This window comes from Taurulus bubalis (genome assembly GCF_910589615.1).
Source record: "Taurulus bubalis genome assembly, chromosome: 14".
NCBI classification, from domain to species: Eukaryota; Metazoa; Chordata; class Actinopteri; order Perciformes; family Cottidae; genus Taurulus; species Taurulus bubalis.
In genome coordinates this window covers 387022-412500 of record NC_136602.1, presented here as the reverse complement: position 1 = coordinate 412500, position 25479 = coordinate 387022, and the positions used below count along the sequence as shown (strand labels likewise).

At 46.1% G+C, this 25479-nt stretch overlaps 2 protein-coding genes across 2 annotated transcripts in view; both read left to right on the top strand.

Annotated features, from left to right (window-relative positions):
- The window catches only part of cul9 (cullin 9), a gene marked incomplete at its 5' end in the record, with an annotated part of 40253 nt that extends 38571 nt beyond the window's left edge, over positions 1-1682 (top strand). Inside the window, one exon of the mRNA XM_079229924.1 lies at positions 487-1682. Within this exon, the coding sequence (XP_079086050.1) occupies positions 487-691 (205 nt within the window). The 3' untranslated portion in view covers positions 692-1682. The remainder of the gene's footprint in view (positions 1-486) is intronic.
- A 7673-nt stretch (positions 1683-9355) lies between these two features.
- Positions 9356-19606, top strand: LOC306746490 (uncharacterized protein; the record flags this gene model as incomplete). Its single annotated transcript, XM_079229412.1, has 8 exons — positions 9356-9454; positions 10075-10179; positions 10263-10400; positions 10925-11032; positions 11193-11227; positions 11415-13857; positions 14194-14305; positions 18817-19606. 8 exons carry the CDS (start codon positions 9356-9358, stop codon positions 19413-19415), a joined length of 3639 nt encoding a protein of 1212 aa, XP_079085538.1. The 3' UTR covers positions 19416-19606.
- Between the last annotated feature and the right edge of the window lie 5873 nt (positions 19607-25479).

The following is a 25479-nucleotide window of genomic DNA, read 5'->3' as shown; positions in this document are numbered from 1 at the left end:
GGGTCCTTTAGGGTCCAGGGTCCTTCAGGGTCCTGGTCCTTCAGGTTCCTGGTCCCTAAAGGGTCCTTCAGGGCCCTGGTCCCTAAAGGGTCCTTTAGGGTTCTGGGTCCTTCAGGGCCCTGGTCCCTAAAGGGTCCTTCAGGGTTCTGGGTCCTTCAGGGCCCTGGTCCCTAAAGGGTCCTTCAGGGTTCTGGGTCCTTCAGGGTCCTGGTCCCTAAAGGGTCCTTCAGGGCCCTGGTCCCTAAAGGGTCCTTCAGGGTTCTGGGTTCTTCAGGGTCCTGGTCCCTAAAGGGTCCTTCAGGGCCCTGGTCCCTAAAGGTTCCTTCAGGGTTCTGGGTCCTTCAGGGTCCTGGTCCCTAAAGGGTCCTTCAGGGCCCTGGTCCCTAAAGGGTCCTTTAGGGTCCTGGGTCCTTCAGGGTCTCATTGAAGATGTAACGGACATGAAGCGTTGAAGATCTCTCTGACAACGATGCGTCTGCTTCTCAGGTCCAAGGCGGACCGAGCGTCTGAGTCCGGAGACTCGGACAACAACAACTACGGCGGTGAGGAGGACGAGGACGAAGAGTACGACGAGGAGTACGTCCCCGAGTGGCACGAGGACTACGACGAGGACGACATCGACGAGGACGACTTCTTCTCCGACGACGACGAGTCCGAGAACCTGGAGAGGGACTTCAGCCCCTTTGACTGACCCGCAGAGGGAGGGGGCGGGGCCACGAGGGGACGGGGCCGCGACGTGGCCCCGCCCTGGAACCCTCAGGAGCCACGCCCCCTCACCTGAACACACCGCCAACACCGCTGCACTCGCTTCCTGTATTCCACCTTCTGTGTTTTTTCATGAAATCAAAGTACGGAGACGAGGGTCATGTGACGGAAAATTGTTCTGAGTTTAATATTTAAATTCTGAGAGAGAAACAAATCTTAGTTTAGTCTTTAAATTATGAGAATAAATTATAAATACCTGAGTTCCATGAGTTCTGTTTAGTTTTAAAGCCTTTGAAGCAAGGTCATAGCCAGTTTAAAACAATCAGTTCAAAAGAGTTTAAAACCAGTTAAAATAGTTTAAAACCAGTTAAGAGATTAAAACCAGTTAAGAGATTAAAACCAGTTAAACCAGTTTGAATGAGGATTCTTTGTTTGGGTTTAAATAGTTACGACTTTCCTTTTCCTCGCCGTCTCTTCTGGACTGAACCCGGTTCTGGATCCGATGGCGGTTCTGGTTTCCGTCTGAAGGATCTCCTGTTTCTTTGGGATCCTTCACAGAACCAAGTGTTGCTGATAAAAAGGGATTATTGATCTGGAGTTATTGATCCGGAGTTATCGATTCATCACACGCTCGGCCTTGATTTATTTTTATGACCAATAGAAAAATATTCAACTGATTTCGCACAAGCTTTTTTTACGTGTTTGTAGAGTCGGATGTTTGTGAGCATCTAGGGGAGGAGCTTCTGGACGAGCCTCCCAAGTATCACTGCAATAACCGGTCCACGGACCCGGGTCCACGGACTGGCTCGGTCCAGACTAACACCTGGTTCTGGACTGAGCCGGTCCAGACTAACACGTGGGTCTGGACCGAGCCCAGCTGGTGTCGGCTCCGTTTGTTGATGTTCTATAAAGTTCTTCTGGTTTCTGTCGGAGTCGAGCGACTTCAGCATCAAACTAAATAAAAGCTTTTTCTGCTGCAGGACGACCCAGAGTTCATTTTATTATATCCATGCTACACAACACCCTGTAGGTCCATGCTACACAACACCCTGTAGGTTCATGCTACACAACACCCTGTAGGTCCATGCTACACAACACCCTGTAGGTCCATGCTACACAACACCCCGTAGGTCCATGCTACACAACACCCTGTAGGTCCATGCTACACAACACCCTGTAGGTCCATGCTACACAACACCCTGTAGGTCCATGCTACACAACACCCTGTAGGTCCATGCTACACAACACCCTGTAGGTCCATGCTACACAACACCCTGTAGGTCCATGCTACACAACACCCTGTAGGTCCATGCTACACAACACCCTGTAGGTCCATGCTACACAACACCATGTAGGTCCATGCTACACAACACCCTGTAGGTCCATGCTACACAACACCCTGTAGGTCCATGCTACGCAACATCCTGTAGGTCCATGCTACGCAACACCATGTAGGTCCATGCTACACAACACCATGTAGGTCCATGCTACACATCGTCCTGTAGGTCCATGCTACACAACACCCTGTAGGTCCATGCTACACATCGTCCTGTAGATCCATGCTACACAACACCATGTAGGTCCATGCTACACAACATCCTGTAGGTTCATGCTACACAACACACTGTAGGTTCATGCTACACATCATCATGTAGGTCCATGCTACGCAACATCCTGTAGGTTCATGCTACACAACACCCTGTAGGTCCATGCTACACAACACCCTGTAGGTCCATGCTACACAACACACTGTAGGTTCATGCTACACATCATCATGTAGGTCCATGCTACGCAACATCCTGTAGGTCCATGCTACACAACATCCTGTAGGTCCATGCTACGCAACACCATGTAGGTCCATGCTACACATCACCATGTAGGTCCATGCTACACAACACCCTGTAGGTCCATGCTACACAACACCCTGTAGGTTCATGCTACACAACACCCTGTAGGTTCATGCTACACAACACCCTGTAGGTTCATGCTACACAACACCCTGTAGGTCCATGCTACGCAACACCCTGTAAGTTCATGCTACACAACACCCTGTAGGTTCATGCTACACAACACCCTGTAGGTCCATGCTACACAACACCCTGTAGGTTCATGCTACACAACACCCTGTAAGTTCATGCTACACAACACCCTGTAGGTTCATGCTACACAACATCCTGTAGGTCCATGCTACACAACACCCTGTAGGTTCATGCTACACAACATCCTGTAGGTTCATGCTACACAACACCCTGTAGGTCCATGCTACACAACACCCTGTAAGTTCATGCTACACAACACCCTGTAGGTTCATGCTACACAACACCCTGTAAGTTCATGCTACACAACACCCTGTAGGTTCATGCAGGTTCATACAGCAGGAATTCTCTACATCTTCCACCGTGAACTAAAACACTTCTTACAGACTACACTTTGAATAAGGAAAGTAGCACATAGCAGCACTTAAGTAGCACTTACATGTCTATTACTGGTAGCACTTTTTAGTGTGTTGTTCTGTTTGTACTCATGGTTGAATGCACTTATTGTAAGTCTCTTTGGATAAAAGCCTCAGCTAAATGAAATGTAATGTAATAATATATTTACATTTTTATGTTATTATATTTATATAATATATTTCTATTTTGTAACATAATTTATTTTATTATATTCATATTTAACGACTAATTTTATTGTATTTATTTAATATATTTACATTTATATTTGATATATATTTAATCTTATATATCTTCGTCAGGAGAACAATAAGATGCAGTTACTGTTTCCACCGCAGTGCGCTGTGGCGCCTCGTCTGCCATTAAGTCCCACGAAGAAGAAGAAGAAGAAGCAGCAGCAGCAGCAGCAGCAGCCGCAGCCGCCGCCGCAGTAGCAGAAGAAGAAGAAGAACGTCGTTCAGCTTCGCGGTTCTTGTTCAGCTTTTACTGTTATTTTATATTAAATACTTTAGTTTACAGTAAGTAGTTAAGTTCAGCGTCGCGGTTGAGACCGGAAGTGTTTTGATGGTTCGTGAGTTCAGTCCGTCGCTTCCTGCTTTGTTCCGGTGACGACATGACACCCATGCGGACCCGACCCCCCATGGGTCCTCCTCCTCCGGGGGGCTGGGGTCCACCTCCGCACCCGGAAGACTGGGGCCCTCCTCTGCCCGGAGGCTGGGGTCAGGACTGTAGACCCCCCCACCCCGAGGACTGGAGACCTCCTCATCCGGACGACTGGAGACCTCCTCCGGGCTGGGGACCCCCCCACCCGGACGACTGGAGACCTCCTCCGGGCTGGGGACCCCCCCACCCGGACGACTGGAGACCTCCTCCGGGCTGGGGACCCCCCCACCCAGACGACTGGAGACCCCCACACCCGGACGACTGGAGACCCCCACACCCGGACGACTGGAGACCCCCACACCCGGACGACTGGAGACCTCCTCCTGGTTGGGGACACCCTGGCTGGGGGCCCGAGCCTGTTCCACCCGGACCACTGGGCCCTCCCCCGGACCCCGCGGCCTACGGACCGGGGCCCGCCCCCCCCCCCAGCCTGCGTGACCCAGCTGGGCTACCTGAGTTTCCCCCCGCCCGGCTGGACAGGACAGGTGAGCAGGTCCTCCAGGTCCTGCAGATCCTCCAGCTCCTCCAGGTCCTGCAGGTCCTCCAGATCCTGCAGATCCTCCAGGTCCTGCAGCTCCTCCAGGTCCTGCAGGTCCTCCAGGTCCTGCAGGTCCTCCAGGTCCTGCAGATCCTCCAGGTCCTGCAGGTCCTCCAGGTCCTGCAGGTCCTCTAGGTCCTGCAGATCCTCCAGCTCCTCCAGGTCCTGCACACCCTCCAGGTCCTGCAGATCCTCCAGCTCCTCCAGGTCCTGCACACCCTCCAGGTCCTGCAGATCCTCCAGGTCCTCCAGGTCCTGCACACCCTCCAGGTCCTGCAGGTCCTCCAGGTCCTGCACACCCTCCAGGTCCTCCAGGTCCTGCAGGTCCTCCAGGTCCTGCAGATCCTCCAGGTCCTGCACACCCTCCAGGTCCTGCAGGTCCTGCAGATCCTCCAGGTTCTCCAGGTCCTGCAGATCCTCCAGGTCCTGCAGATCCTCCAGGTCCTGCACACCCTCCAGGTCCTGCAGATCCTCCAGGTCTTCCAGGTCCTGCAGATCCTCCAGGTCCTCCAGGTCCTGCAGGTCCTGCAGGTCCTGCAGATCCTCCAGGTCATCAGTCCTTTGTTGTGTGAGTGGTGCTTGACCAGCCTCTCTGTGCTCAGGTGGAGGAGGAGATGCTGAACCCGCCGCCAGACCAGCCGGAGTGGGTGAGTCCATGAGAGACCTGGTCCTGTACTGGGAACAGACCCAGAATGCTTGTGGCATCAGCGCTGAGGGGTCCAGGTCTTCAGGATCACATCTCTGTTTTTCAGATCAAAGCCTTGATTTCAGCTCCGGGTTCTGAGTCGACTCCGGGGGAAACTAAGAATCCCACCGAGGAGCCGCCCGCCACTCAAACCCCGGCGGCTGACCCCGCCGCGGCCCCGAGACCCAGACCTGATCCCGCCAAGACCAACAGAGCTCTGGGTCTTCTGGGGAAACGCACGTTTGATAAGTAAGTGGGTAGTTAGACGCCGCGGTCTGTCCCGTCCTCTTCGTCGCTAACGCCATGTGTTTGTGTCCTCAGGCCTCCACCTGGCCGGTCCACCGGCATCATCGCCTTCATCGGGGTAAGGTCTATAATCTGAGTCCGCCTAATCCTGGTCCAGTTCAAAATCTGAGTCCGCCTAATCCAGATCCAGTCTATAATCCCAGTCTGCCAAATCCAGATCCGGTCTATAATCTGAGTCCGATCTGAACTCAGATCCAGTCCATAATATGGGTCCACCTAATACAGATCCGGTCCATAATCTGAGTCCGCCTAATCCAGTCCATAATCTGAGCCGGTCTCTGATCCTCAGCCTTCCTTCGGCTACATCGAGAGAGAGGATCTGGAGAAGTTCACCTTCAGTTTTGCTGCCTTCTTTGGAAACCCAAAGGCCATGACGCCCGGGGTCAGAGTTCACTTCACCGCCTGCAAGGAGAAGGTGAGCCTGTTTCATCTTCATCATCATCATCCTAAAACATGTTTCTTCATAGAAACCCATTAGTGCCATTGGTCTGTAAATGTCACCACAACTGGTTCTCAAGCGATCGTTTGTGTTTTGAAGCAGAACGGGTCGATAGCGACAGATGTGAAAGTGGCGCCTGGGGGAACCGAGAACGTGGACACAGAGATCTACGAGGCGGTGGTCAGCCAGCCCATCAACGAGCCTCAGGTCAGTTTAGACCCCACCACTTCCTGTTTGCTGTGGCTGACACTTCCTGTTTGCTGTGGCTGACACTTCCTGTTTGCTGTGGCTGACCCTTCCTGCTTCCTGTCACTGACCCTTCCTGCTTCCTGTCACTGACCCTTCCTGCTTCCTGTCGCTGACCCTTCCTGCTTCCTGTCACTGACCCTTCCTGCTTCCTGTCGCTGACCCTTCCTGCTTCCTGTCACTGACCCTTCCTGCTTCCTGTCACTGACCCTTCCTGCTTCCTGTCGCTGACCCTTCCTGCTTCCTGTCACTGACCCTTCCTGCTTCCTGTCGCTGACCCTTCCTGCTTCCTGTCACTGACCCTTCCTGCTTCCTGTCGCTGACCCTTCCTGCTTCCTGTCGCTGACCCTTCCTGCTTCCTGTCGCTGACCCTTCTTCCTGTTTGGTCGGTTCTGCAGCCCGGCGAGCGCCAGTACCCGGGTCAGGTCCACGCAGACATCGGGTCGCTGAGGACCAACCTGAGGTTCGACAGGAAGGACAGCACGGTGACGCTGCTGAAGAACGACCATGTGCTCATCAACCTGCTGACCGACATCGTCAGCGAGAAGAAGAAGGCCACGAACATCAAACCCCAAATCCCCTCCACCTTCAGCAACACCGCCGAGACCAGAGAGCAGGTCCGACCCTGAACCATGTATTCTCACACACACACACACACACACACCCCCGACGCTTCGATAACCTCATTAATGAGGTTCTGGTCCACAGTTCCAGACCTCAGGACCAGTTTCTGTCTTTGAGTGTTTCTGAACTCTTTCAGGGAGTCATCGTCAGCCTGAAAGACAGCGAGGGTGTCATCAAGTGTGACGAGCACGGCGAGCTTCCCTTCAGCGTCAGAGAGAACTTCAGCGACATCGAGTTCACCGGCGAGGACGTCAACGAGGAGGTGGAGTTCACCGTCGCCACGGTGAGGAGCTCGTCTTCAAAGACCTTTTCCACTTCCTGTCCCAGACCGTTCAGTCCGGGAGTTTATTCTGAAACGGCGTTTGTGTTGGTTCCTCAGCTGAGGGGGGGGAAGCGGGCCATCAGGATCCGGCGGGTGAAGGAGCCTCTCCTCCTGACGCTCTCCGCAGCCACGGCCGCCGCCGCCGAGGTGGAGGCCGCCACCCACAGCGCTGCCGGTGACGAAGACCTTTGGCAGAACGGGAAGGCCGGGGTCGCGCCGGAACTGGGCGTCAAAATGAAGCTGGACACGGATCTGTACGAGGGCATCGTCAGCCAGCCAATCATAGAGCCCACGGTGAGGACCCGCCCCTAAACGCTGCCCCTCAGGGGGGAGCTTTTAGAGGACACGCCCCTCAGGGAGGAGCTTTTATGGTGACTCTCATGGTGTTTCTTGTAGATGAAGAGGACAGACTTATAATAGTTAATACACATCATGGTGTGAATCTAGTGCATGCAGGGTTCTTACTATTGTCTTATTCATTTGTGTCATATGAACCCTGTCATGTCTCTGATGATGACGTCATGTCTCTGATGATGACGTCACGTCTCTGATGAAGACGTCACGTCTCTGATGAAGACGTCACGTCTCTGATGAAGACGTCACGTCTCTGATGATGACGTCACGTCTCTGATGATGACGTCTCTGATGATGACGTCTCTGATGAAGATGTCACGTCTCTGATGATGATGATGTCACGTGCTTGTTTGTGGTCTGATGGGCTGTAACTGGTTCCACTGGTCCCCCTCAGCCCAACATGCAGGGTTACCCGGGTCAGATCCACGCCAACATCGGCCCCCTGAAGACCAACGTGACCTTCGACCACCGGGACTGCGGCGTGACGCTGCTGAGGAACGACCACGTGCTGATCAACCTGCTGGTGGACGTGGTCACGGGGAAGAGGAGGGCGGCCAACATCAAGCACAAGATCCCCTTCACCTTCAGCTACACAAAGGAGAAGAGAGAGCTGGTAGCACGCCGCCGCCGGTCTGTGTTCTTCTTCTGTGTTGGCGAGGACTGAACCCTAACTCTGTGTTTCAGGGCGTCGTCACCTTTCTGGGTCCGGAACAAGGAATCGTCAACTCCGAGGAGCTCGGCGAGCTTCCTTTTGACGTCTGCGAGAACTTCAGCGACATCAAGTTCAACAGCGGCGACATCCACAAGGAGGTGGAGTTCACGGTCGCCATGGTGAGTCTGACGGACAGGAAGTGACCCGCCAGGAAGTGAACCGCCTCCACACCTCATCCCTCCCTCCGATTGTGCAGGTGAAGTCCGAAAAGAGAGCCATCCGGCTGCTGAGGACCAAGAGGGTGGAGGACCAGATCCTGGAGGAGCAGAAGAGGCGGGAGGAGGAGGAGAAGAGGAAGAAGAGGGAGGAGGCCGAGAGGAGGAAACAAGAGGAGGAGGAGAGGAAGAGGAGGGACGAGGAGGCGGAGCAGCGGCGGAGGGAGGCGGAGAAGAAGAAGAGGGACGAGGTGGCGGCGGCGTTGGCAGCAGCCAAGTGCAAAGTAAGATGCATCATTTCTTTGTTTTATTAGTTTAGTTTATTTGTCATTCTTCACACATTAAATATTCCGTATGCCGGCATCACGTTTACCAAGTGAGTACTTTGTACGTTTTGGTGGGAGCACCAGCGCCTCGGGGTTTTATTAAGATGCTAAACATTCATCTGAAATATAATGAGAGCAGTAAGAAGTTACTAATAATAATGATGATGATTAAAGCAGGAATTGTATTAGCAACGCCAACAGCAATGCAACTAATGATGATGATGATGATGATGATGATGATGATGATGGCATTAGTTGTCGGGCAGAACCAGGTCCAGATAGAACCAGTGTACATGTAAACCTGTTAGGAAAGAAAGCCCAAAATTGGTAATGTGTTTTCTGTGCTCCTCCACCTTTTATAGAGCTGTGCTCCTCCACCTTAATGATATTAAAGATGTTTCCTCCTCAGTGGACGCCGATCGGCATCCGGGTGAGGATCCCCGACACGCTGGACGACGTCAGCAAGGAGCGATTCCAAGGCACCGTCCTCAAAGCCATCTCCAAATATCCACGGAAGGAGATCAAGAAGGAGCCCGCGGAGAACCAGGGAGAACAAGGAGGTGCACAAGTTCTCCAGGTGCAGAGAACAACCACTCAAAATGTTCTGCAAGTGTCTTTATTATTTTATTAATTACATGTTTTCTTTCCCGCAGGTCAAAATCAAAGTGGAGAAAATGGATGAAGAAAAGAAAGAAGAGGCGGAAGGCAAACCAGAAGGAAAACCAGAAGGAGAGGAGGAGGAGGAGGAGGAGGAGGAGGAGGAGGAGGAGGAGAAGGAGGTGGAGAAGAAGCTGCCAGCGTCTCCAGCAGCAGTGAAGCCGGACCCCGAAATGGGCCGGCTGGTGATGACCATCGACGGCCAACAGAAGCTGCTTCCCTTCGGACCCAACGACCTGCTGAGCAGGGCCACCATGCTGGACGGAGACAAGGTGACTCAGAGGGACGGCATCAGGGTCCTCGCTGCTATGGACCAACGCAGGATTTAAGTCCCTGAACGCCTCGAGTAACACGCTTCTAAACTCAAACAGAACAATACCGACGACTTTAAAATACCATTTAGATGCGTTTTAAAACATGAGAATAGAAAAGACGTTGGCATGAAAAAGCGCCGTTAGCTAAAGAAGAGCACAGATGCATTCTGGATATTATATAAGTAATGTCAACATGTTTGGACCTGCTCAGCATATAGAAGAGTATGAGTTCCATTAATAACTATAGGCATGTATATACTTGTTATGAGAGGACTGTGAATAGTCATTGTGAGCGCTCACATTTAAAAGACGATCGCTCAGCGTTTTGTGTTGTGTAATGAACGTGTGTGCACAGCCTCCGTGACATCGCTGCATGTGACGTTCTGTATGTGACGTTCTGCATGTGACGTTCTGTATGTGACGTTCTGCATGTGACGTTCTGCATGTGACGTTCTGCATGTGACGTTCTGCATGTGACGTTCTGCATGTGACGTTCTGCATGTGACGTTCTGTATGTGACGTTCTGCATGTGACGTTCTGCATGTGACGTTCTGCATGTGACGTTCTCTCCTGTGAAGGTACGCTTCAACATCGCCACCCACGCAGAGACCAAAGAGGAGCGAGCCACCTTCGTGGAGATCCTCCCCGACTCCTTCGAAGAGTCCATCGAACAACGTCGACATGTAAGTCCTTTCAGCCGACGGCGAGGAGGAGTTCAGACCGGCAGGCGGCCCTCCGGACTCACGGGTTGTGTTCCTCCGTCTAGGGCATTGTGATCGAGTTCTCTCAAGCCTCTGGACTCATCAAGTGTGCTCAGAACCCTCAGCTCTACTTCCACATGTCGGAGGTGATCGAGAAGAAGAGGCTGGAGCTGAACGAGAAGGTCGAGTTCAGCGTGGTCCCGGTGAGTCCTGATCCTCCTGTAGACCTTCAGGGTCCCGTTTGATCCTCCTCTAGACCTTCTGGGTCCCTTTTGATCCTCCTCTAGACCTTCTGGGTCCCTTTTGATCCTCCTCTAGACCTTCTGGGTCCCTTTTGATCCTCCTCTAGACCTTCTGGGTCCCCGTTGATCCTCCTCTACACCTCCCAAGGTCCATTTTGGTCCTCCTGTAGACCTTCTGGGTCCCCGTTGATCCTCCTCTGGACCTTCAAGGTCCCTTTTGATCCTCCTCTAGACCTTCAGGGTCCCTTTTGATCCTCCTTTAGACCTTCAGGGTCCCTTTTGATCCTCCTCCAGACCTTCTGGGTCCCTTTTGATCCTCCTCTTCCTTCATTTTCCTTCAAGTTTCTTCTGATGTGTATCTAGAAGTGAATAGTCCTAAAGTCCTCGGGTAGTTTCTGATGGCGTCCTGGTTTGTGTCATAAACTCGACCTTCAACATTCTCTTGACCTGTTCTGTGCAAAACATTCTTCTGTTGTTTCTCCCAGCATGAAACGGCAGAAGGTGGGAACCAGGCCATCAGGATCAAGCGCTTCACCGAGAGCGTCTTCCTCCCCGTCCGGAAGCTGGGAGGCGTCGGGGCCAATAAAGGGAAGGTGAGAAGGGGTTATATTCACTCAGTTTAGAGCTGTGACTTGATCTTATAGTGTATTGCCTTCATGAATTGACCAGATTAACAAACAATAAAGCATTTTGTGACCTGATGTTGGACGAGGTCCTTCTTTTTCTAACGTGGTCTTAACGTGTTGTTGCTAGATGACCATCAAGCTGGCCAAGGCAGAAGACACCGAGTGAGTAATGACTTTTTAATGTTATGGTCGAATATAAACATTACCGGAGAGTTCTTCTATAATTCAAATATTTACCTATTTATGTGTAAATATAGATGGTTACGTTTGTAACCTGACTAAATGACACTGGATGTATAGAAACACAAATTATGTGAAATTATTATCATAAGCCTGCCTGACTTTTCAGAAAAGAAAAACCAGAGACCGACAAGTTGAAGGCCGTGGTGAAGAATCTTAGAACGCAGGACAGCAAGACCAGTACCAGCAGAAGGGATTACGGAGCCACTCGGCGTAAACATGGCCGGAGCCGGAGCCGGAGTCGGAGTCCGATTAGGAGTCGGGCCAGGAGCAGGAGCAGGAGTCCGAGTAGGAGTAGAGCCAGGAGCAGGAGCAGGAGTCCGCCCAGAGACCAGTTTGGGCGTATCATCAAAAAGAGACGCAGCACCAGCGCTGACCGTGACCATAAAAGCAGCCGGTCCAGGCGGAGCCGGAGCCGCGAGAGACCAACCCGGCCCGCCAAGAGCCGCACAAAGAGTCACAGCAGGAGTCGCAGCCGGAGCAAGAGCTCCAGCAGGAGTCGCAGCAGGAGCAAAGAGAGGGCCGTCAAGAGGAGGCGCAAAACCAGCAGAGAATCTGAAGAAAGTCCCAAGAGGAGGAGGGAGCTGAGCCCTCCTCCCAGACGGGGTGGAGTCGTGGACGACGAGCTCGCGAGGAAGAAGCGGGAGCTGGAGGAGCTGAACGACATGATCGCGTACAAGAAGTCTCTGGTGGACATAGACCCCGGACAGAGGACTTGCATCGACTATGACCATGGCCGGATCGCCATCCCGCTCACCGAGTACAAACCAGTCCGGTCCATCCTGAAGAAACGACCGGACGGACCCGATTACCTCCATCGTTCTTCTCAGTCTTACGACGGCCATTATTACGACCAGCCGTTCAGTCCTTACCAAGACCGGCGGTACATCGAGCGCCCGAGTGACCCGTTCGGCGGTCGTCCCTACGCCGAGCGCCCCTATGAAACTCGTCTCTATGGTGAACCTTCCTATGCCGGCCCTCCTGCCGCCAGCCAACGTTACACTGATCGCTACGATGTTTATGATGAACCGTATGAAGACCGCTACTATGACCCGGCATACGCGGACCGAGCGTACGATGATCCCTATCGCCCTGTCCAACGGAGTCAGTCTCCACAACCCCGTGGTCCCTCACCTTCTTCTCAGCCTGCCCCAGTTCCTTCTGCTTCCACTCAACTTCCCTTGATGAATACTGCAGCGACTCCATCGTCCCAGCCCTCTCTGAGACCTCTTTCTCCCACAGAACAGCCTCCCAGAAGCCCGTCTCCCACTCTGAAGCACACGACTCCACGTCAGGCACATCCAGCTGTGAAACAGCCCCTCGATTGCTTCCTCGACATGCTCAATAAAAAGGTGGTCGCTGAAAATAAATCAGAACTGGTTCACGTGAACGATGACCTCCTGCCTCATGAGCGGGCACTTCAAGATGGCGGCGGTTTCTCTCGTATCCTGGGATTGGCTCAAGAGCAACCCAGCTGCAGTCTCGCTCTGGAGGGGAAAAAGACACAGCTAAGCCCTAAAAGAGCCTCAGTAGAGAGAAGTGGGGAACCAAAGGACAACGCAGAACCCTACGACAAGATCCAAAGTCTACTTCGTACAATTGGCCTGAAGCTGAGTACAGGAGAAATGTCCAAACTGGCGAGCCGAGCCCAAGAGAAAATCTACAGCCCGAAATCCTCATCCTCAGAGAGAGAGACTTTGTTATCCTCAAAGGACGAACGGCACACGAGTAGAACCGGTTCCATTGAATTGGATCACATCTACTCCCCCTTGCCTGCTAGGTCCTCTAGCTTGGAGCCACTCGGCAGATCGAAAGCTGTCTCTGAGTATGAAGGATTCCTGGACCAGCAGGAGCTGGAGGCCCTACAGAAGGCGCAACAGCAGCAGAGTCTTACCAAGACCCTGGGGAGCCCGCCCTCCACCACTTCTCCTCCAACGGTTCCTCCTGGGCCTCCGTCAGCCCACTACCAACACCCCCCCCCACCAAGCAACTGGCCCCTTGGAGTCGCTACCCAGATTCCTCCAGAGCAGAGGTCTACAATCCCCAGCATGGGTTCTCCAGTTTCTCCTGCACCTGGTCAACCACCCCAGAGAATTGGCCTTCCTCCCGGACCCCCGTCTGGACCTTCCCCCCGGCGTGCTGCACAGCCTCCTCCAGGACCTCCTCCTGGACCTCCCCCCCGGTACCCTTCCGGACAACCTCTTTTTGCTCCACCCTCCAGTCATACAGTCTTTCCTTTTATTGGCCAACCTCCTGCAGCGCCACCCCTTAACTCCTCCAGTCCTTTGCAGCCTTTAATCGGTGCCGCAGTATCACCGCCACCATCGACACCCGCAACATCGAGTCCAGCAAACGTGAGCCAATCCTCCATCTCCACCACAGTGGCCAGGTGCCTGAAGGTCATAGAGACGGTGAAATCTCTGGCTGTTCAACCACCAGCCAAATTGGTCAAATCAGTCCAGTTCAGTTTACCCACAGTCCCTCCACCAGCCTCCAGTCACCAGACCTCCACAGATGCCGATGATGAAATAAAGAACAAGCAGAAGGAGAAGGTATGATCAGCTTTTAAACTTTCACTTAATTAAAAGTAATAAAGTAGGGTTGGATGTACTGAATATGTCAAAGTAAGAGAACCTGTGAAGAAGAAGAAGAAGAAGGGAGTGGTTTGTTTCTTCTTTAAGTTCAGTTTGGATGGACCATTAAAATCATTCTCCGTCCTGAGAGTGTGGTTAATCTACACATTGCACCTTTTGAAGGATCTGTATCTGCTGTCAGTTCGATTTTCTGAGCCACTTGTGATCCAGACAGACGGCACACTGAAATACAACCCTGGGAAGTGATGGTGGACACGAGGTGAAGCGTTGACTCTGCATGTGTTTGTGTTGCAGCTGGATTCGTACAACCAGAGGGTTTTAGAAAAGAGGGAGCAGAACTACAAGGATTGGCTCAGCCGCAAGAACCAGGGCGGAGAGTGGAAGGACGGCATGCGGGTCTTCCCAGGTATCAGATCCTCTTCTGCTACATACATTAAACTTAACTAGCAACCTTTTGAATCACAGGGTTCTGTGAGTTAAGCATAAAGTTATGTTCTCCGTGTGCTAGTTCGTCAAAGACATTTATTTTCAAGTTAACAAGTTAGGGAAATGACAAGTTAATGCATGTCATTTATTTTTCGTTTAGGGCTAAATATCGAAGATGCTAAACAGCGACTTGGAGCAGCTTAAAATACATTTATTTTTCACAAACCGTTAGCCAGGCTTTGGTGAGAACCAGAGTTACTTGCTTAACTTTTAGAAACCGTAGGAAGTTCACATATGATGGACGTATCGCTAAGTTTTGTCTGGATGGAACTAAAGTAAAGACGCGTCTCCAGCCTCACGGCAGACTCCCAGAAGCCAGGAAGTGATCTTAGAGTTTCACCGCAACGCCACACGAATGTCTTGCGCATTGTCTTGTGTGTCTTGTTTCATTTTGTGATAGAGATCGAGGATCACGAGAAGGTTTGTCCTGGAAATGTCTTTGCTTGAATCAACTTTTCCCCCAGTAGCACCAACACGTGGTCTGGTTATTCAGGAGCCGTAGTGACAGACCACTAGACCTTAAGTCTTCTTCTGCCATCGTTAGCCGATCTTAGTGGTCGACCCGGCGATCAAGAGAAGAAGCCAGCTGCGATCTCAACTGCACAAAGTAAAATCTTTTTCCTCTTCCTATGATGTTATCTAGTTTCAAGGAACCAGGAGTCCAGAAAGCAGATATTCAGATGAGCTTATGAGACTTTAATATCGACGTGTTTTTACGAAGGTTAGGTTTCTAGATGTCACTGCCGAGTTTCAGTACTGACGTCGCTGTATATTCTTGATTTAACTCGTCAGTAAACTGTGAACATGCGTTTGATGCCAACCTGGGATACCTGACTGTTTTCAGTACTTGAGATAGGTTAGTACCAAGTAACTATTGAGGTGTGATACCCAGCACTAGTAGTGAGCTAGACATGTAGATCAGTGATACTCTTGAAGCAAGCTAGTTTAGTTTGGTCCATGTCTACCTCTTCCAGCTTAAGTACTGCTCCACTTCAATGGTCTCATGCCTGTTTTAATCTGCTTCCACCTGGGGACGAACTACAAGGCTGTGAATACATTTGGACAGGAGACAATAGATCCGCTCTGAGCTTCGTCAGAAGAACCTTTAAAGTTTGACGGTCGCAAAAAATACAATTCCTTTGACTCCATACTCAGTATTTCTATTAATGTTGTACTGTTGCTTCGTGTTGACATCATTACTCCAAAGACGAGACGAAGAGGACGGTGAACAACGAGAAGTCTTCAACCCGCCGGCTGCGGTCGATACTTTCAGGACGACCAGAGACGGACGCTAAAGGAAACGATCTCATGTTGTACCGCTGAGTGTAAACTAGCTAGCTGAACATGCTAAGGTAATCGCTAGGCTTGGAGTTGATGTTAATTGGCAGTAAAGCCCGTAACTACACGTTGCTGTTTAAATGAACCTAGAAAGTAGGAAGATAAAGGACAAAGCCCTCAAACCACTCCGTCTGTACTACCGTATGTAGTACTAAGTATATTGTACTAAGTATGTAGTACTTGGGTAGTAATACTCTCTTGTGTCAGCTAGTTATGACGCTAACGGCATGAAACTCAAAGAGCACGTGATAGTTTGGATATTTTGTGCAGCACGAGGTCCAGGATGAGTTTAGGTGACTTTACCTGCGTGGGTTTATAATCCAGGACGCCGTCTAGTAGCCGGTTGCTAGGTGGGACATCAAGGGCTGCTTAGTTGAGCCAGGGTAAGTTCAGAAGGTAAATACAGGGTTCTGTCCAGAAAATGGTTCACAAGAGTTGTAAAAATGGTTTTGCCGTTGGACTTTGACTTAATTTCAGTTTTCTAAGAGTTTCCTCCAACTGTTGAATCCATCTTTAATTCTATTGAAATTATAAAAGAACAGAACTATCATGAACTCTGCATAATTTACTAAACTGAAGCCATGTTGAGGAAAGTTCTTATTTTATTACATCCAGGACTGGCGTGTTCTGGCTTCACCAGAGCTGTTCGGACCGCTTTCCTTCTCCGTGTTCGTCATGTAGGGGTCAGATGTCGTCAAGAATTACTATTATTATTATATATACATTATTATTATTATTATACATTATTAAGAGCTAACCCCGTCATGTAGGGGTCATTGGTCAGATGTCATTAACTTTAACATGGTCATTATAGTAATACATTACATTTGGCCCAGACATGTCCCAAACAACCTAAACTATGTGTAAATGTAATAACTGAGTTTTGAATTCTGAGCCTTGACCTATTGTTACTTTCCAGTCTAAAGCTAGCGTTAGCTCAGGAAGCTAACAGAGAGCTTTTACCGTGGGGGTCATGTATAGGTCATGTCCTTTTGATTTCTATGAACTCCCTTTTCCTTTCAGCCGATGAAAAGACGTGTTAGCTCAGGAAGCTAACGTAGCGAGCTTTTAACATCATTTAGGAGTCAGTCGGATATCGTTAGCTTTGGCATTTTCAGGCCCGACTTACTGGTAGTCTGTCATCACTATGGTAAGTAACTCTATACCTAACATCGACCACTTGGTTATTATTGGGAACCATCATTTTAACCTAATATTTCTCCACTAAGTTTGGCCACCTTTTTGTTAAATGAAGCCCCCTCAACAAGTTTAGCACATCAGTATTTTTAATTCTGTGAATCGGACCCTCGGGATTCTGGCCTTGAAACTAGCCTGTTCTGTGAAGCTAATGTTAGCTCAAGGAGCTAACGTAGAAATCTGTTAGCATTGTTTCGAGGTCACCAGATGAAAATCGATGTCTTTAGTGGTTTAGTTGGTCAGTAATGACGGGACTCAGATTAGACCCTTCTGTTCTTTGCAAAGCCGTTGTTTCTGTTCATGTTTAGACGGAATATAACTCAGATAGGATGCTAACCGGTTTATACGTATTTACGTGCTCAACGATTGTTCTCCAGATTATGTTTTTGGACATTTTTTTTGCTTTCGTTTCAGTCTTCGAATCGGCACAAACGCTGATGGTCGTTTCTCAGTCGGGGTACTTTTGCAGTTCCGTGACCCAAACGTCAATAGGCATTTAAATCCTCTGTGAACACAGCGAGTCTCATCTCTGTATTTATTTATGCTGCTCAGGTAAATTTCCTACACATGAAAACCCATCACAGTGCACCACGGGACGGACAGCCAGACTACCAGTTCAGACTTAAGTGGAGACGACAAGGTCCAGTGTGGAGTCGGGAAACAGAAATGGAAAATCACCTCTAAAGATGTTTAAAATATTACAGCTGGATGAGCCGTTTGATGATTAGTACCCACATTATCATTTCTGAATCGGTAATCTACCACAAGGTAATTTTTTAGTGTCTATAACAATAAATAGGACTCAACCCAGCACACATTCATAGACAAAAAGTAAGTTAATGGCATAAATCCAGCTCATTTATTTGAGATTCCATTTCCTTTCTCTGAATGAAATACTGGACTCAGTGAACTTCACACGATGAGAAACCAGAGGAAACGCTTTGGAATTAAAGACGTTGTTTTTAAAAGTAAGACAAAGATGTAGTAAAAATATTGAGGTTATACCGACATTAAATATGATCACATCCAATGTTTTAGCGCTTTGTTAGCCGTTTTTGTTGCATGTTATGTTTCCAGCATTGACAGTTGATACATAAACTCCGTTAGCTAGGAGATGCTATAAAACAGCTAAATGTCACCAACGCTATTCAGATCTCAACTGTGATGTCTAACGTTTTATCTTGAGTAACTCAAAAGGTTTAGAACTGATAAACGTACATATGTTTGGTCTTGCTGGTGAAGGTAGGTGATCGTTTTGATCTTTTAATTGTATGAATTGATCAGTCTGAGAATGTTGTTCCAAACCGACATGTAATGGTCTTAAATGACACGTGTCTCTATTGAATCATGAACTAAAGAAGGTGCTTTCAAGTTCTTAAAAACTCACTAAAAATACTTTTAAAGTTCTAAACTTTAAACTGTAAAGTTTAGAACTGGATTAACTCTCCCAGCGTGTTCATTACTTTAGTCAATTAAATGACGATCAACACTGAGCTAGACAGCTTTAATTAATAAGAAAGTGAATTGAAAAAGGTGATGAACACGTTAAGGTGATGATAGGAACTACCACAGGTTGACTCTGTCCAGACCTACTGGTCAATACTGGGAGTTGTGGCTGGTTTCACAGAGATCCAGTGACTTTAATCAGAAATGTGTCTTCCTACTTCAAGAACGTCTGGATTCTAGAAGATAATATTTAGATATTTGTGCAGTTATTCATTTACATTGATGACATTGTGAGAGGAGTCCAAGAGCAAAACAAATACCGGCCAACGTCTCCAGACCATTCAGGTCTTAGTGAAGCCGGCCTGAGGACTCGTGTCCCTCAGCAACAGTTTGGGATCCATAAGATTCTTCAGGTTGTGACTTACAAATGTAATCTGTTGACTTTTCTAGGCATGCCGGATGCCAGGGAGCCCAAGAACGTTTGGATCTGTGGTCATTCGCTGGTGTACTGGGCCGAGTCCCGGGCCAAGTCTCCGGAGGTAGGTATGCAGCTGGGCATGGACCCCAGCAAGGTGACCATCTGGTGGAAGGGCACCCAGGGCATGACGTGGTCCCAGCTCCTGCCCCAGCTCCACCAGCTGAAGGTCACCTGGCCCAACCCGGACGTCCTCATCATGCACCTGGGCGGCAACGACCTGAGCACCGACAGCCCCACTGACCTGCTGGCCTCCGTCAAGAAGGACCTGGCCTCCATGAGGAGCATCTTCCCCCAATGCCTCCTCGTGTGGTCCAACGTTCTCCCTCGGCGGGTGTGGCGCCACTCGACCGACAACCACGAAGTGGATCTGGTCCGGACCACGGTGAATCGCAGGATCCAGAACATCGTCTCTGAGCTGGGCGGCAGCTCTCTGGCCCACGATAACATCCGGTGCGGCACCAACACAGGTCTGTATCGAGCCGACGGCGTCCACCTGTCCCCCAAAGGCATCGACGTCTTCAATCTGAACCTGCAGGATTTCCTGGAGAAGTGGGAAATGGAGCTGACCTAGGGGACGGTTAAGAGTACTTCATGTTGTTTTGTTTCCAATCATAGTTCCATTGATCCAAGAACCTGCAACAGCTTCATTTAACGATGTGGTGTCCAGTTCAGCTTTTATCTTTACCCATAGAACTCAAGGACAGATGTTACACATGAAACATGTTTGTCTGCATTTAAACAATAAATTGAATATCAACTGATCAGCTGTTGTATCTGCTTTCATCTTCTTAATGAACACAATGTCAGTTAAAAGAAATACTGGTAAAATATACATTGTTAAACAATTAAGATTTAAAACATGTCCATTTAATGTTATAACACATTTCTCAAGACATTTATAATTCACACAGATGTGTTCACAATCAGCATTTTTATCATTTGGAATATTGCCTTCAATAGTATTTTGTTTAAAAATTAAAAAAAACTGTTGTAAAGTATTTTTAATGAGTTTATTGTATATATGATGAACTGCTTGTTCTGTGAACTTAAAAAATCCTTTATCAGCACTAAGGTCTAACAAGACCAGAACAGAGACAAGTCCTTTATCAGCACTAAGGTCTAACAAGACCAGAACAGAGAGAAGTCCTTTATCAGCACTAAGGTCTAACAAGACCAGAACAGAGACAAGTCCTTTATCAGCACTAAGGTCTAACAAGACCAGAACAGAGACAAGTCCTTTATCAGCACTAAGGTCTAACAAGACCAGAACAGAGACAAGTCCTTTATCAGCACTAAGGTCTAACAAGACCAGAACAGAGACAAGTCCTTTATCAGCACTAAGGTCTAACAAGAACAGAACAGAGACAAGTCCTTTATCAGCACTAAGGTCTAACAAGAACAGAGACAAGTCCTTTATCAACACTAAGGTCTAACAAGACCAGAACAGAGACAAGTCCTTTATCAGCACTAAGGTCTAACAAGACCAGAACAGAGACAAGTCCTTTATCAGCACTAAGGTCTAACAAGAACAGAGACAAGTCCTTTATCAGCACTAAGGTCTAACAAGACCAGAACAGAGACAAGTCCTTTATCAGCACTAAGGTCTAACAAGAACAGAGACAAGTCCTTTATCAACACTAAGGTCTAACAAGACCAGAACAGAGACGAGTCCTTTATCAGCACTAAGGTCTAACAAGACCAGAACAGAGACAAGTCCTTTATCTGATGCAACTAGAAGATCATTAGTAATTGTCACTAGTGTCTCTGTGCTATGATGCTTTCTAAATCCTGACTGAAACTTCTCAAATAAATCTATTGTTATGTAAAAAGTCACACAACTGGTTTGCGACTACCTTCTCCAGTATCTTAGAGAGGAAGGGAAGGTTAGAGATAGGTCTGTAGTTAGCCAACACCTCTGGATCCAGAGTGGGCTTCTTAAGAAGAGGTTTAATTACAGCTACTTTAAAAGACTGTGGTACATGACCCGTTAGTAAAGACCCATTGATTATATCTAGAGGCACTAACTAAAGGTAAAACTTTAAGACTGTGGTACATGACCCATTAGTAAAGACCCATTGATCATATCTAGTAGAGAGGCACTAACTAAAGGTAAAACTTCCTTAAACAGCTTCGTCGGAACAGGGTCCAGGAGACAGGTAGACGATTTAGAAGTAGAAACCATTGAAGACAGTTGGTCGAGGTTGATGGGAGAAAATTCATCCAGACACACAACAGGGCCATCAAAGTGTAGTCTACAGTAGAGATAACATGGTATATTATTAGTCTACAGTAGAGATGACATGTTATAGTATTAGTCTATGGTAGAAATGACATGTTATATTATTAGTCTACGGTCGAGATGACATGTTATAGTATTAGTCTACGGTAGAGATGACATGTTATATTATTAAGTCTACAGTAGAGATGACATGTTATATTATTAAGTCTACAGTAGAGATGACATGGTATTAAGTCTACAGTAGAGATGACATGTTATATTATTAAGTCTACAGTAGAGATGACATGGTATATTATTAGTCTACAGTAGAGATGACATGTTATAGTATTAGTCTATGGTAGAAATGACATGTTATATTATTAGTCTACGGTAGAGATGACATGTTATAGTATTAGTCTACGGTAGAGATGACATGTTATATTATTAAGTCTACAGTCGAGATGACATGTTATATTATTAAGTCTACAGTAGAGATGACATGGTATTAAGTCTACAGTAGAGATAACATGGTATATTATTAGTCTACAGTAGAGATGACATGTTATAGTATTAGTCTACGGTAGAGATGACATGTTATATTATTAGTCTACAGTAGAGATGACATGTTATATTATTAAGTCTACAGTAGAGATGACATGGTATTAAGTCTATAGTAGAGATGACATGTTGTAGTATTAGTCTATGGTAGAAATGACATGTTATATTATTAGTCTACGGTAGAGATGACATGTTATAGTATTAGTCTACGGTAGAGATGACATGTTATATTATTAAGTCTACAGTAGAGATGACATGTTATATTATTAAGTCTACAGTAGAGATGACATGGTATTAAGTCTACAGTAGAGATGACATGTTATATTATTAAGTCTACAGTAGAGATGACATGGTATATTATTAGTCTACAGTAGAGATGACATGTTATAGTATTAGTCTACGGTAGAGATGACATGGTATTAAGTCTATAGTAGAGATGACATGTTATATTATTAAGTCTACAGTAGAAATTACATGGTATATGACATGGTATATGACATGGTTTATTAAGTCTACAGTAGAGATGACATGTACGGTAGAGATGACATGTTATAGTATTAGTCTACGGTAGAGATGACATGTTATAGTATTAGTCTACGGTAGAGATGACATGTTATAGTATTAAGTCTACGGTAGAGATGACATGTTATAGTATTAGTCTACAGTAGAGATGACATGTTATGTTATTAGTCTACGGTAGAGATGACATGTTATATTATTAGTCTATGGTAGAGATGACATGTTATAGTATTAGTCTACAGTAGAGATGACATGTTGTAGTATTAGTCTACGATAGAGATGACATGTTATGTTATTAGTCTACGGTAGAGATGACATGTAATAGTATTAGTCTACAGTAGAGATGCCATGTTATATTATTAAGTCTACAGTAGAGATGACATGTTATAGTATTAAGTCTACGGTAGAGATGACATGTTATAGTATTAGTCTACAGTAGAGATTACATGTTATGTTATTAGTCTACGGTAGAGATGACATGTTATATTGTTAGTCTACGGTAGAGATGACATGTTATATTATTAAGTCTACAGTAGAGATAACATGGTATATTATTAGTCTACAGTAGAGATGCCATGTTATAGTATTAAGTCTACATTAGAGATGCCATGTTATAGTATTAGTCTACGGTAGAGATGACATGTTATAGTATTAGTCTACAGTAGAGATGACATGTTGTAGTATTAGTCTACGGTAGAGATGACATGTTGTAGTATTAGTCTACGGTAGAGATGACATGTTATAGTATTAGTCTACAGTAGAGATGACATGTTGTAGTATTTGTATACGGTAGAGATGACATGTTATATTAGTAGTCTACAGTAGAGATGCCATGTTATATTATTAGTCTACAGTAGAGATGGCATGTTATATTATTAAGTCTACAGTAGAGATGACATGTCATATTATTAAGTCTACAGTAGAGATGCCATGTTATAGTATTGAGTCTACATTAGAAATGCCATGTTATAGTATTAAGTCTACAGTAGAGATGACATGTTATAGTATTAGTCTACGGTAGAGATGACATGTTATAGTATTAGTCTACGGTAGAGATGACATGTTGTAGTATTAGTCTACAGTAGAGATGACATGTTGTAGTATTAGTCTACAGTAAAGATGCCATGTTATATTATTAAGTCTACAGTAGAGATGCGATGTTATATTATTAAGTCTACAGTAGAGATGACATGTTATAGTATTAAGTCTACGGTAGAGATGACATGTTGTAGTATTCGTCTACAGTAGAGATGACATGTTATGTTATTAGTCTACGGTAGAGATGACATGTTATATTATTAGTCTACAGTAGAGATGACATGTTGTATTATTAAGTCTACAGTAGAGATAACATTGTATTTTATTAGTCTACAGTAGAGATGCCATGTTATAGTATTAAGTATACAGTAGAGATGCCATGTTATATTATTAAGTCTACAGTAGAGATGACATGTTGTAGTATTAGTCTACGGTAGAGATGACATGTTTTATTATTAGTCTACGGTAGAGATGACATGTAATAGTATTAGTCTACAGTAGAGATGCCATGTTATATTATTAAGTCTACAGTAGAGATGACATGTTATAGTATTAAGTCTACGGTAGAGATGACATGTTATAGTATTAGTCTACAGTAGAGATTACATGTTATGTTATTAGTCTACGGTAGAGATGACATGTTATATTATTAGTCTACGGTAGAGATGCGATGTTATATTGTTAAGTCTACAGTAGAGATGACATGTTATAGTATTAAGTCTACGGTAGAGATGACATGTTGTAGTATTCGTCTACAGTAGAGATGACATGTTATGTTATTAGTCTACGGTAGAGATGACATGTTATATTATTAGTCTACAGTAGAGATGACATGTTGTATTATTAAGTCTACAGTAGAGATAACATTGTATATTATTAGTCTACAGTAGAGATGCCATGTTATAGTATTAAGTATACAGTAGAGATGCCATGTTATATTATTAAGTCTACAGTAGAGATGACATGTTGTAGTATTAGTCTACGGTAGAGATGACATGTTTTATTATTAGTCTACGGTAGAGATGACATGTAATAGTATTAGTCTACAGTAGAGATGCCATGTTATATTATTAAGTCTACAGTAGAGATGACATGTTATAGTATTAAGTCTACGGTAGAGATGACATGTTATAGTATTAGTCTACAGTAGAGATTACATGTTATAGTATTAGTCTACGGTAGAGATGACATGTTATATTATTAAGTCTACAGTCGAGATGACATGTTATATTATTAAGTCTACAGTAGAGATGACATGGTATTAAGTCTACAGTAGAGATAACATGGTATATTATTAGTCTACAGTAGAGATGACATGTTATAGTATTAGTCTACGGTAGAGATGACATGTTATATTATTAGTCTACGGTAGAGATGACATGTTATATTATTAGTCTACGGTAGAGATGACATGTTATATTGTTAAGTCTACAGTAGAGATAACATGGTATATTATTAGTCTACAGTAGAGATGCCATGTTATAGTATTAAGTCTACATTAGAGATGCCATGTTATAGTATTAGTCTACGGTAGAGATGACATGTTGTAGTATTAGTCTACAGTAGAGATGACATGTTGTAGTATTAGTCTACGGTAGAGATGACATGTTGTAGTATTAGTCTACGGTAGAGATGGCATGTTGTATTATTAGTCTACGGTAGAGATGACATGTTGTAGTATTTGTATACGGTAGAGATGACATGTTATATTAGTAGTCTACAGTAGAGATGCCATGTTATATTATTAGTCTACAGTAGAGATGGCATGTTATATTATTAAGTCTACAGTAGAGATGACATGTCATATTATTAGTCTACGGTTGAGATGACATGTTATATTATTAAGTCTACAGTAGAGATGCCATGTTATACTATTAAGTCTACATTAGAAATGCCATGTTATAGTATTAAGTCTACAGTAGAGATGACATGTTATAGTATTAGTCTACGGTAGAGATGAAATGTTATAGTATTAGTCTACAGTAGAGATGACATGTTGTAGTATTAGTCTACGGTAGAGATGACATGTTATAGTATTAGTCTACAGTAAAGATGACATGTTGTAGTATTAGTATACGGTAGAGATGACATGTTATATCAGTAGTCTACAGTAGAGATGGCATGTTATATTATTAGTCTACAGTAGAGATGGCATGTTATATTATTAAGTCTACAGTAGAGATTACATGTTATATTAGTAGTCTACAATAGAGATGCCATGTTATATTATTAAGTTTACAATAGAGATGCCATGTTATATTATTAAGTCTACAGTAGAGATGACATGTTATATTATTAGTCT